Source organism: Falco punctatus (genome assembly GCF_963210335.1).
Source record: "Falco punctatus genome assembly, chromosome: 12".
Classification (NCBI taxonomy): domain Eukaryota; kingdom Metazoa; phylum Chordata; class Aves; order Falconiformes; family Falconidae; genus Falco; species Falco punctatus.
Genome location: NC_137592.1, coordinates 25,492,430 through 25,506,133, shown reverse-complemented (window position 1 = coordinate 25,506,133; position 13,704 = coordinate 25,492,430). Strand labels below are relative to the sequence as shown.

Genomic DNA, 13,704 nt, shown 5'->3' with positions numbered 1-13,704 from the left:
AATTTACAGTTCAGAAACACCTGAGCTTACCATTAAAAAAATGGGGGAATGATGACCCTTTGGGCAGTACACCTCATCCATCCATTCCAGACAGCAGTCATACTACAATGGTAATTGTTTCCAAAGTTCTGTTTTGACAACACAGTAAGGTGTAAGTCATTTTTCCACCATACACTAGGGATGTTACTTGCAGGGCCTGGTAAACTTGATTATGTTTATTTCATGTACCTGGTTCTGAATGCAGAACTGTCAACAAGAAACAGTTATATTAAAACATGTAATTTTGGTCAGTTGCTTGACAGCACGAGTATCTCTGGTTTTTCTGTAGGCATTTTATCTATAAACTCTTAAGCCTTTTCCTTATTGGAGAGATGCAGAGTACCCAGGTGCTTTGACCAGAGCAGGCAGATCGGTTACTGTAATAACAGCAGTATTGGAAAGTGACTAACTAGTTATTGTTGCAGAAGTTTTTCTAAGTCATATTACTTTTTAGACTTGTCCCTCACCTGCAAGCAGTAAGAAGCTGAAAGAGCTGAATGAATCCTGAGTCTTAAAGATTGTTCCTAATGTCGTAATTACTAGAGCAGAAGCAACCCTTCAGGGTGGTCAGTGTAACTTCAGACATCTCACTGACATGCAAGACAGGAGCGTGTTGTCAGACAGCCTTTAGAAAACTTCATTCTTTGATGATACTGAGAATCTGTTCCCCTACTTTTGATACCTAAAGGCAGATGATTAAACATTTCCCTGGAACTAGGAACAATTGCATAGTTTATCATATGTCTGTGGTCTTGTCACTTTTTTTTTATTTATAAAAGATTTTATGTTATGCTACAAGGGTAACAATTCTCCAACTCAAAAATTCCTTAGCTAATTTTTGGATGGAGAGAAGAGTGATCAATATGAAAATCCTCTTGTAGACTCCCCAAACTGCTACTTCCAGTTAGTCTGAATACCTTTATATATTTTCACAAAAGAAACATTATCCATTTAAAAATTAATCTTCCTCTTCAAAGTGGTTAATGTTTTGTTACACCAAATGATGTTGTTTTGTAAATCATACTTGAAATGTTTGTCTCTGGCCCCAATAAATGGCCTTTAAAACCATTCTCATCTTCATAGTGTTTTCTGCTCATGCATATATCTGTCATTCCTCTCCATGTTCAGAGTGATGGTCTGTCATCCCACCAAATTTCTTGCAGTGGTTTACTGTGCCAAAAAGTTTGGGAACCACTGAATTAGAAAATTTGCATTCCATAACGTGATTAGAAATCCACCATATGTAAGCCTCTTGGGTGCATACTGTATCTGAATATTCTATATGTGAATAATGTTAATCTAACTTTACTGAAATGCAATTGCCTCTATTGCTTGAGATGGTTCAGCCAGAACAATTGGACTCAACTAGCAAATTGTTCCTAAGAGTATGTCCTTAAAGTAAAAGTTGAGATTTTAAAAGGGAACATGACTTTTGTAAGACTTTGCAGGATCTGGAGAGCTAAAAAAGCAGCTTGGATAAGACTCATGCTTCAGCAGCACTCACTGGAAGAGAGGGAAAGAAAATGTGTGCAAAAGTTCTTTAATTTTGTATGTTTGTGTGCATACAGTTTAATTATTCAAAAGATGAGGGTCTTTGTTAGAAGTTGAGTTTGTAAAAAGAGAACAAAACCAATAGTTTTTAATGGGAATTAAACTGCTTGGATCTAAACTGTGAGGAAAAGTCTTCAGTGTATACATGAAATTACTTTAAAATAGCATATATATTTTTTTGAAGTGCCCATTAAAAATGCTAAATGACATTTCTTTTGTAGTCTTTTATCTGTGTGTTTTCTAACACCAAACACAACAACAACCACCAGATTTTAAGTGAGGATTCAGGAGCAGTAGGAGGAATCTTCAAGCTCTTAAAATGTCAACATCTAAATGATTCCAAAGATTAATTGCTGTGCGGTTGGGTTTGGGTGCTGGAAATAACTTCCATGATCAGAGCCTCTCCTTTGCTCATTCTCCCTTGTCCTCAGTGCTTAGCTCCTTGGCCAGGTTCAGCCAAATTTGGCAGTGCATGGACTTCTAGATGGTGCTTGATTTCTCCAAGCTGTGGCAATTGTTTAAGTGACTAGAGGAAAATTTTCAATTGCTCTTCTTGAAAGAGAGCAGCAGTGGAACTTGGAGATGGCCACCTGCTGACCTGCCAGTGGCTGGTCATTCCTTGGGGACAGGCTTGGTGGGTAAACAAAGGTCACAAGTCTCACATGAAATCAAGGTATGGGACAGTTGACTAGTAGTAATAACTAATAATAAAATAATTTCTTTGTTTCCACATGCATAAAGCAAGCTGTGAAAGTTTCTTGGGGATAGTAGAGCTGTTCCTTCCAAGTTTTTGCCTGCATACTCTATTATAGGACTAAAAGGAATCTGTGGCTTTTTTCTTGGAAGTCTTGCTGGAAGGAGAAGTCTTGTTGCAAAACAAAGGAATTGGCAACATACAGTGCAAAATCATATTAAAACTGGAAATAAATTTGTAACAGCTTTCAGGTACTTCGATATTAATTTATTAATTCCAGAGGTTTTGAATTTTTTCAGTGAAATGACTGCCATGTAGCAATTACCATGGCTGTAATCCCTGCCCTATTTGACTGTGGCCTGAGAACAGTGGCTGCCATGGATATGCTGCTGTTACAGTTCAATTTTTTAAAAAAAACCCAAACAAAAAAACACAAGAACAAAAACCACAAAAAAGCACCAACAAAACATTATTATGTGTAATTTTCAGACTTTCAAGTGGTTGTGTTTTCATGAACTGGCTAGTCATTCAGTAAGAATTATTGCACATTTAAAATATTTTTTTAAAAAAAATAGTACACTGTTCTCAAAATTGGAAATTTTGATAGGGAAAGTGGCTAAAATACTAAGGTTGAAAGGATTTCCTAACTTTTTTTTTAAAAAAAAGTACAATTAAACAAGACAAAAAACCCCAGATAAATGGACAGGAAGAACCTGTGAAAAGAGGATGTTTTTTCTTTGAGATGTGTGAAGTAAAATTGTGCACAATGCAATGTAAGAACAGTAAAGCCATTATTTTAATTAAAGTGTTGTATTTGTAATTAAAATGATGATGGGATGCTTGCTAGAAGGAGGTTGCTAGGATTCGCAATGTTAGGAAGTTCAAGTTTTGGTCTCACTTATGAAAGATGATTCCATTGTCATTGCATGCCTGTCATCTTTCTTCTGCTTGGGGCAACTGTGCAAGTGCCTAAGTCTGTTCTGATTATATTTTGTATAAAAGATGGTATAAGTATTGCTTATACAGTAAGAATACAGATAAGCAGATGATACAGCAAAGATTAAGAACACACTCTTCAAACACAGAGCTCTGTGTGTGTGTATATATATATATTAAAAAAAATAATCACTGCTTTGTCTCCTGGTACTATACTTGGGATGCCTCCCAAAGGAAGGTACAAAAGGCAAACACATGCTTATAATTAAATAAGAATTAGACTAATTTTATGTAAATCATAGTACAAGCTTTAAAAAATTGAGGCTTATTTTTGAGAAATTACCATTTTAAAGGAAATATTTTTCCGAAGTGTACTAGTTATTTAGAAATAAAAGTAAAACTAATTCATTATTAGAAAGTAAAAATAATTGAGACAAGTTGAACTCAAATACAGGATTGTTGTATGTGTTTTGATATGAACAAGTATAGAAAGGTAAACAGGTCGAGTTCTTTTAAGTAGTTTGAATGTGACATGGAGAATAACCACAGCATTTTTAACTTGTACCTGGATTTGTGCGGTGAACAGATGCGATTTACTTTTTTCAAATTGTTCTACCTCTCAGCGTAAGTAAAATGTAGCTAAATTTTGTTGAGAATATTACTTAGCAGAGCTACTCTGCTGACAAAAAATGAAAGAAATAGTTTGAAAAAAATCCTTTCACATGAAACTCACCAAATTGTGAGCTGTGTTATTAAAAGACAAGTCTGTTTTACTATTTAGAGGTGTAGAATATATTTTGTAAGAGTGTGTATACAGCAAAGAACAAAATACCTTTTTTCAAAATTAGAAGTGCGTTGATGTTGTATACACACATTTTAATTTTAAGGCTGTGATGAAAGTCACAAAAAAAGTAAACTGTACCTTTTTTTTTTTTATGTTATGATCATTGTTTGTACTTACTTCCTTCAGGGTGACCTTTATTTTAGTCTAATTGGCTACATTTGATATAAACTTTATTCTTTATTCCCAAGTAGTATGTCATGAAGCAACGCCTTTTCCAGAATGTTTGCAAATGATTTTGAGAAAGGTAGTTTGATTTTCAGACTCTCATATTTCATGTACTGAAGGAAGGCTTAGGCTGCTTTTGATTGAGACTTTTCCTATTTTATTGAGCAGTGGTGTTCCAGGATCAACCTGAATTGCACAGCATAAGAAGGAAGCAGTGAACATTTGATGGAAGCAGATAATAAAATGCATCAATTGTGTCAGCCCCTCGTTGCAGTCACATCTGGCTTACTGTCAGGGTACCATTAGATTCCCGTGGTTTTATGTGCCAAAAATAATATGCTTTGTAGTTAATGGAACTAGGATATTTGCAGTTTGATTAAAAAAAATCATCCTATTTTCTTTCCAATCTCTGTTGGGCTTAAGTTCAATCTGAGCACAGCCTTGTCTCCTTAAAATTTTACGACTGAAAGATCAATTGTTCTTTTGATCCGTTTCTTTCTTTTTCTTCTTACAGTGAATCCAGCAGTCTGAGCAGCAGTGATGCTGGTTTGTTTACCAATGATGAGGGAAGACAAGGTATTGAAACAATCTTTCCCTTCTCCACCCCTCAAACCACATCAGTTGAAATTCTGTAAGCGTTACAACTTATTTCATAGGTTAATTACTATATTTCAGTTGCTATTACTATTTTAATGAGTTGAAGTATAGCTTGCTTTCTTGGTTTTTTGAAATGTTACCGGAGGATGTCCTGAATCCATGACTTAGTCAAACGCTGTCTTGAGAAGCGATCTCTCTAATATAATAAACTTACTTACAACTTGAGCATCTCCAAAAGATCGTCTATACCAAGTTTTAATCCTTTGGTTGCACCAATTTTCAGACAGGACTCTGTGATCGTAGTACTGCTTCTCAAACTTATTTTTGAGGTGGCTTTTTTCTTTCTTCCAAGTTGATACTGCAGGGTTTTATAGTTCTTTTTCATTAAGTAGTTTGTTTGAAAAGTAGTTTCAAACAATTTTTTCAGGAGTCTAAGACTGAGATTAGAAGATGCATGCAGTTTAAAGTCTTTCCCCTCTGAAAATTCTTTCTTTAATATAAAATGCATTGAATATTGAAAATTTTCTTTTACTATGCGTACTGTTCTTACGTGGTTTTATGTAATAAAACTGTTGAGGGTGGAAATACAAGATTTTTTTTTTCAGATTTAGTGTTTATTGCAACACATTCACCTGTATTATACTAGCATCTTCGTGCCCAGCTCATAGACTAGGAACTCGCTGTCTTTGGCAGTATACAAAAACAGGGCAAAAAATAGTCTCTCAGGTAATTAAGACTTGCTTTTCTGTTGGCAGTTCTAAGTTAACGGTAATGGACATCGTTTCTGTATGCTGTTTGCCACAGACTACCTGTGCGTGCAAGAAAACAAATCCTGGCCCATTCCACAGATCTAGTTGAAGGAATATTGTTTGGCTTTTTCTCTCTCTAATGTATAATTCAGTCTCTTCTGTTTTTTTTTTAATCTTCTATGTTAATGTTACAGTAGGGAGATAATTTTTCAGACTTTGAACAGCGGTGTTACCATCCTTGCTCAATGGTAACTTGTGTTATAAAAACTGTACCTCCCAGTCTGAGTATCTGTTGTCAGTTGTGCTAACACATAGCTTTTTTTGAAGAATTTAGGCTCTCTTTGAAAGTTTAAATCAATTTTTTGACTCCAATATTTCAGTACTTTAAGTATTTCAATATGACGCGTCAAAAAGATTTGCTTTTACTTCCCTATATGAATTTCTCTTTGGACTTGCAATTTTTAAAACATTTGTCCTCTGTATTTTTATGTAATGTGACCTACCATATTTAATAATTGCATGCCTTTAAGTACCCTTCCAATGTATTTCTATGAATATTTTTTTCCTTAAATCCTAAACTAATTTAAATCTTTGAATAAGATTGTTGAAAATGTCTGTTACTTTCTGTTTTTCTTAAATGTTTTGTGGGAGGAGAAAAAGGGAGATATCGGTGAACAACAGTGGTCTTCCATTGGTGTGGCGTTACCTTTTTAGTGTCGGTTCTTTACTGTAGATCTGCAGTTCTTATTTTTGCCTGTTTGATTTTTTTTGAACCTTGATTCAGTTTGACTGCAATTTTCAAGCAGAAACCATTAGACCTGAAATCATATTCTTAAATATAAATAAAAAGAACAACAATAATTAAACTTCAGAAGGATGGTATCGGGACAAAACATTTTTTAATCGCTGTTTTGGACTAATTTTGTGGGTATGATCAGAAGACCATTAGCTTCACACTGGATCTCAAATGTTCTTAGATTGCATTATAGCTTTGATTTTGTGAAGACTTTTCCGTGAAAGTACTATAAGAGATCCTACTGCAAAACCAAAATTGTTTATTTTCTAATAACATTTATTCCCCCCCTAAAGAAAGCACTAGTAATTTTTATCTTTGTACTGCCTTATGAAGTAAGATGAGGTTATTTCATCTCCAATTTATAGCTGAACTGAGACAAAAAAAGAAAGAGAATTAAGGAAGGAGAAAATAAATCTCATAAAAACAAAGGAAAAGCCTAGGTGAGGGAAACAAAGCTGGAAGAGGACAGGATGAAAAATGTATTAAGAGAAAAACTGGCTGATTTTCTTGTCCAGTTTTAAAAGCTAGACTCAGATTCCTGTCTTCTCAGTGTCCCTCCTCCAGGATATATATTCCGAACATCAGCATCTTGACCTCATTTGTAGTTCAAATTTTCTGCACTTCTGACTTCAGGTTTCTGCTAAGTCAAGTGGAGAACCAGAGATTAATGCCGCCTGATAAAATACTTAGTTTAAATGATGTGCCTGCCATCATTCAGAAGTTTGGGTAGCAGAGGACAAGAAGATCCTGTTCTCCAGGGCAACATTTGTTCATTTTGTGTCTCTGGGATTAAGAACCATATCTCATTTATTGCAGACAAATACTCTTTGTAAAACCCTAATTAATTCCCAAAGCATATTGATACTATGGAAAAGACATTCTAGAAGAGAAAGTGATCTAAATCAGCAATTTCTTCAAGCAGTTGGCTAGTTAAATAGTTGAGTATTTAGTTCTGAACTCTGGAGTGCCTGACCTTGCAACTTCTAATATTTTTCCAAAATCATTTCAGAAAGCAAATGGAATTAAATTCCATCACAGTAACTGTACTCTGCTGTTCATAGACTCTTGGAAGAGTTTTGACTTTCATAATTTGATTCAAGAAGACCAGGTGTAGCTGTAATTGGGGGTAGCAGTGGGTTAATTGCTAGATGTATTTTAATTGCCATCAATTGCTATGATAAAAGAAAATTGCTGAGACTTGAAAATCTTATGTTCAACTTCAAATATGTGCTGTGCCATTAACACTTTTTAAAAAAAAAACTCTATACCCTTTTCCTTTCCAGCCTGCCTCTGTTCTAGTCTCATGGCTTTTTTGTTTGATCTGTTTTGTTCCCATGAAGTCCTCATATGAGCCTAGCCGTGCTTGTCCTCCTTTTCCAAGTTACCCAAGTGCTTACGTTAGGTTCTGTGAGAGGGCAACAGCGGCTCTCTTGCTGTACTTTATCCCACTGTCATATTACTTTCCGGCAGAAGTAATTGGTACTCGATGTTTTTGCAATCCCACTGTGGCAAATGTATTTCTTCTGTGAAACATTGCATACCCTGTACAGTTAGCCAGCAAAAGCTCACAGATCATGAAAAATACTCATTGCAAGTACAGTCAGTGAAGAAGATAGCTGCTGAACAAACCTCCAGTGACTTCTTATGGGCTGTATTTTTTTTCCAGAGGTTTGTAAATTGGTAAACTTTGGGGCAAGATTTAATAAAGTTAAAATATTCTTTTGGGATTTTATATGGTTAATATATAAAAACAGAATCCTATGGAAGTGTCAAGCCCTTGAGTATGGTGGTGGGAGAACCTGCCAGCCAAGTAATTGAAAGTACTAAACAGTGGCTGAAGCTTACGTATGAGAAATCCTTACGACTTTCCTTTCTTCGTACTCCTTCCTTTGTTCCTAATAGTATTTTCATAAATGTCTGTTTTTCAGTTATTAAAAACATTAATGATAAGCAGTTTTATGCCCAGTGTAGAAACTTTTGCAAGAAGAGTTTTGAAACAAAAGGTCTAATCTTACATTGCGACCTATAATACAACTCTATTATAGGCCAAGCTAGTAGGATCACCTGCAGTTTAAAGGGACTTTGGAAGTTGAAAGGCACTTTATAAGTTAAGCTTTCAACACAGTGTTAACAAAATTGTAATATTACTCAAACACTGGTTGATGTTGTTGCTGTTTGGGGGGAAAAACAAAGTCCAATTGCAAGTATATTCTTTAATGAATTCTGTAGTGTAGGGATGGGATGGCAAATAAAACATATTCTTCATTCTTAGTCCATCTACACCTACTAGTACACATGGGGAAATTCAAAGTTGTCTTAAGGCCTCTTAAATCATGACATGCAGCACTTGAAATGTCCTTTAAGATCTAAGCAAGAAGGAAGGAAAATTATATTAATAAAGTGTTAAACAGTTAAAATTGGAGGTCAGGGAATGTCAGAGTTCCACTGTGGATGTGGTTAAGCTTTTAAAGATAGCTGTTCATTGTTTTATGATTAAACATATATTCATTACTGTGTCCTTTATGAAGATGACCCACTACTGATTCAGTATATGAGAATTCCATCCTTATGTCTTCTCTAGCGAGAAACTAATTTAGACCTCATATAGCATCTCAGCAGCTGCAGGTTGTCAGAGTGCCATTGTGCCTGTATAAAGAAATGGAGCATGCAATGCTAAGTGTAATCACACCAGTTTTGAATTGTTGTGGTTAATTATTTTATAGTCTTTGCAGGTGAAAAAGAAATAACATGAAGTTGTTGTATACAACCTGAATAGCTGAAATCCTAAATATTGCATGTGGATCACAGAGGTGAACATAAAGCTGAGATCACGTGACATCCTAATTTGTTAACAGCACACCTGTACAATCGTCCTGCTCAAGAGCAGAGTTTGTTATTACATTGGACAGGAGGGATGGGAGGAGGCCTTCATGTGAAGTTTTCAGGCTTGAATCAAAAGAGCTAGCTGCTTCAGTTGCGTGGTGTCCTGCTATCCCTTTTGCCAAGGCAGCGCTGCAGAGCAGTGAGAGCGAGATGCAACTCTGTGGACTAGGTAACTGAAGCTTGTGCTTTCCTGAAACTGCTTGTATGTGTTACAGTGAATCTTCTGATGTCTCCAAATGATCATTACAGCTGTTAACAGAGGGCTGGTGGTTGTTTTTTTTTACCTAGGAAGAGGTACACTGGTCATGGAAATGAGACTAGCATCCTGGGATATTTACAGGCTATGTGCTATTGCTCTCTGTGTGGATGATGGAGCAGCACAGTATCAAGTGGTGTTTATAGGACACTGATGCTGAACTCTTTTTGTGGTAGCCTCTCAAAGTAGGTTGTAGTTGTTATAGGCAAGCACGTGTAGACATAGATGACTTCTTTGGAGGGTAGTCTAGCCATTTTGAAATAAAAGAAAACTAGGAAGAGCGGGGAAAACTCTTTATTTGTGTGCAGTGGAAAGCCTTATCATCCTGCATTGCTTTAGCTAAAATAAGATTCACGTGAAGCTATTCTGAATGTGAAACTGATGGTGATGCAGGTGGGGTCTGTGTTTATAGAGAAATCCTAAGAAGCCCACATAAATCACTTTCTAAAATTCTTTAAAGAGGAAGGCAAGTAATTTAACATGAAAGAGTAGTAATTAGATAAATATGTAGACTCAATAATATAGAGTGAAAATTAGGAAAACAGTAATTAGGGGGAGGGGAAAGCTTACAAATAAATAGAGCCAGGAACTGAATGCCTTGAAATTTTAGAATTGAAGTTGACATTTCTGAGCCTTAAATTGATTCTGGGTTTTTTTTTGTAGCGATCAGTACAGTTATAATTGAATGTAAATTGCTTTGAAGTAATTCCTTCAAGCACTGGCATTACCCACAAACAAGTTTGTTGTATTTTAAATGTGTGGCTGGGAGAATGCTTGGGCTTGGTGATCAGTTTCTGGAGACATCTGGAGGTTGTTTTACCTTTTCTGTAGCTTGGAAGAATGCAGTACTTTGCTGTAATCTTGTGCTGAATCAGCATCCCTAATAGGAAAGGACAGTAGTGAATCTTTTCAAGTATTGTGAAGTCAGAAATGTTGCTTTGAATTTGTAATTCTCCTAAGTTCATATTTGCTGTGGATACTGTGTTGCCTTTTGAGAGCTGCAAATTAAGTAGATTAAAAACAAGTATTTGGTTACCAAACTGTTGAGCGGGGAGGCCTCTGTGTTACATTGCCTATACATATGAGGTCAGGAATTTATTAAATGCAGTGGTCTTCCCTGACCCCATTTGTAAGTGGCATCCCTTCAAGGTGGAGCAACTAGAAGACAAAATGCCTGTGGGTGCTGTCACCTGGATAAGAGTAGTAGTAATAGGCTTATGTTCACCTCAAGGTGGTAATATGATTGAAGTAGTCAAAGGATTCAGAGCTGTTAGAAGTGCACAAACAAGGAAGCTAAAAGACAGGTATACTGGGTGCTGGTGTCACATGAGGAAAGCCTACCAGGTTTAGATCATAAGTCTGCTTTTGGCAGTAAGCAACATAAGTGCTTAGGGAAGTGTATAATAACAGAACAGATAAGATACCTTAACGGGTAGTTGCTTAACATAATAATATTCTTACCGCATAAAAAGGAAAATCAATTTTGTATTTTTTCACAGATAACTCTTTTTGTGCATATAAATGAAGATACAAGTTTCCTTCCATAGCCACTGTTTGCCTTATGCTGCAGTCCACCAACCCAGTCTTAAATTCTAGCGCTTTCTTCCAAGACTGCATTATGTACTACTTACAGGCTTCTGTCCTCAAGCCGATTGTGAAACTCTGAAATCTCAGAGTTCTGTTCTTGCTTTCATAGCTGAATTATCTGTAACAGGACTTCTTTTGAGTTCTTGATAGTATTTCTTATTAGTCAAGGTGTCTAGAGGTCTCATGAGAAAATATTCAGACAAAGTTTGTCTACATAAATGTTTGGAAAATCAAAACAAAGGAGTTCAAACTTAATTCTGAACCACAGATCAGTCTAATGAAAAGGTGTGGTTCTTCCTCCACCACCACCAGCATCTCTGTTCAGCACTCTTAGACATCTTCCAAAGAACTATACCTGCCTATAATGAAATGAGGAAAGAATTAATGGTGAACACCTTTGTGGAACGGCAAACCTATAAATGAGGATTAGATTAAATGTGGAGAGTAATCTGAAATGCTTCAGGAATGCAAAGAAAACTAAATCTTATTTGGACCTGTGTATCCCTTTCCACCTTTGTTTTCCCTTTCCTCCATCTAAAGTTCCCTGTTTCCTAGCCTCTGTTAATTTTGGTTTTAGCAGTGATCATTAAAGATATAAGGATCACATTTCACCTGCAAGTGACCAGTGAGGGGCCTTAATTATTCTATATTTTCTTGAAGTACTTGTCCTGATGAATGCTTACAGCCATTTTCACCTGTGCTTGGTCTTGAAGTATTCTTTTCATTGCAATGATTTATTTGGAGTTATTTTCCCTCAAATTCTGGCTTGCATTTTCATTATTTGTGTTTTCCCATTGTGAGGTTGAGCGGCAATGAAATTTTACACAAATGCTTTTTGTTCTTGAAAATTGTGTCTAATAAAATCTTGCATTGTCTTGGTTAGTTCTGCCTGATTAAAAAATGCCAAACAAATAATTTATATGCAGAAATAGTGAGGCATAGTTTGGATAAGTTGAAGTAGAATTAAAATATACAACACATACTTTGAAATCTAATTTTGGGGTGTAGGAAAGGAAATTTTCGATGTCTTATGAAGATATTTTCTGATCTCTGTAAACTACCATGTTTGTATGAAAGACTGTGTTTCAAAAAAGTAGTAACTATTTTTAGTTGCCAGTGTGTTTAAGATCGGATTTTCAGTCTAGTCTTACTTTTGACTTTAAATCCAAGTATTTAAATACTACATCTATAAATATTGTCAGTAAAAATGACCAGCTTTGTGGTATAATGCAGTATAATTCTCAATCACACGATACTGTCAGTTTTCATTTAAAATCAACTTTTTCAAAACTTATTTCTAAATGAACTTAATCAGATTAACTTCATTTAGTCACATCTGTTCATGATTGTTTTCCCCTTTTACTAGCCATACAAATCATGAAATTAAGCTAATTATATACCATTATCAGCTGCAAAGAACTAGTTTCACAGTTTTATACCTTTTAATTCCCTGCAGGAGATTAAGGCTTGTTTTTTGTTAATATGTAAAGTGCAGTAACTTAAATGGATTTCCCTGCGGTTATTGCCAAAGGTTTAACTAGTTTATTATTGTTTTTCAGTATTGTAAATTGGTTTTAAAACATTACATTTTATGTGGTTTCATTGATAGCAGTGCTTGTCATGCTACTGAGAAACGTTTTCCAAATAGAACTGCTATATATGAGTAATTGTTACGCAGCTATAAAGAAAAAGAAATAATTGTTCTGTCAGAGTGTTTATTGATGGTAACATCTGATTTTTCTCTCTTCTGCTCCTCCCTGTTTTTTTGGGGGGGCTTGTGGGGGATACTGGCCTCACACAGGTGATGATGAGCAGAGTGACTGGTTTCATGAAAATGAATCTGGTGGAGCATGTGGAATTACGGGGGTCATTCCATGGTGGGAACAAGAAGACTCCACAGAACTGGAGAGAGAATTGCCTGATCCAGTCTTTGAAAGTATCTTAACTGGTACTTTCCCTCTTATGTCCCGTTCAGGGAGGAGAGGTAAGTAGTAATCAAGCAAATGCAAACTGTAGAATCACTTGGGTGCAGTAGAAAGAGATCTCTGGATTATACAGAGTATGTAGAATGTTAACAAGATCTTGGAGTTAGCAGGTTGTTTCCTTGAACTGTGATTTTTAAGATATCATTAGAGAGAAATAAATCAAAAAGTCAGTTATTAAAGTCAGTGTAAAACTTGGCTCATTTTGATTAGCCTACCCTTTTTATTTGTTGTCTCAGTGTCTGCATAGAGGATTCTTAAGTATGATTTAAAGTGCATTTTTGTATTTAATTTTGTTCCTGTCCACTGTGGTAATGTTCAGAAATTCTGTGGAAGTTCATTAATTCAAAGGCTGGAAAGGCTAGTGTGACCATCTGCTTTGCTTTATGGCCAGGCCTTATTGTTTGTAGTGAAGAGGGAGGGGTTCCATTAGCACTAGGATTGAGATTGTAACTTAGAAACTATTTTTTTTTATTCTTCTTTAAAATACTTTAGTCACCTGTGGATCCCAGTGTATCCAGTGGTAAGTTGTACCGATGTTAGATTGCATTTACAGCTAGGAACCCACGCTTGTCTAAGGACTGAAGTTGTCAGTCAAAGAATTTTGTTGTACCTTCCCTCTGCC

General features: G+C 35.7%; 1 protein-coding gene across 2 annotated transcripts in view; it reads left to right on the top strand.

Moving 5' to 3' along the window:
• The window catches only part of GPATCH2 (G-patch domain containing 2), a gene marked incomplete at its 5' end in the record, with an annotated part of 126,372 nt that overhangs the window by 9,916 nt on the left and 102,752 nt on the right, over positions 1-13,704 (top strand). For both annotated transcript variants that reach the window (XM_080408452.1, XM_080408453.1), the window contains 2 exons: positions 4,744-4,805; positions 12,899-13,081. In XM_080408452.1, coding sequence (XP_080264578.1) covers positions 4,744-4,805; positions 12,899-13,081 — 245 coding nt within the window. The remainder of the gene's footprint in view (positions 1-4,743; positions 4,806-12,898; positions 13,082-13,704) is intronic.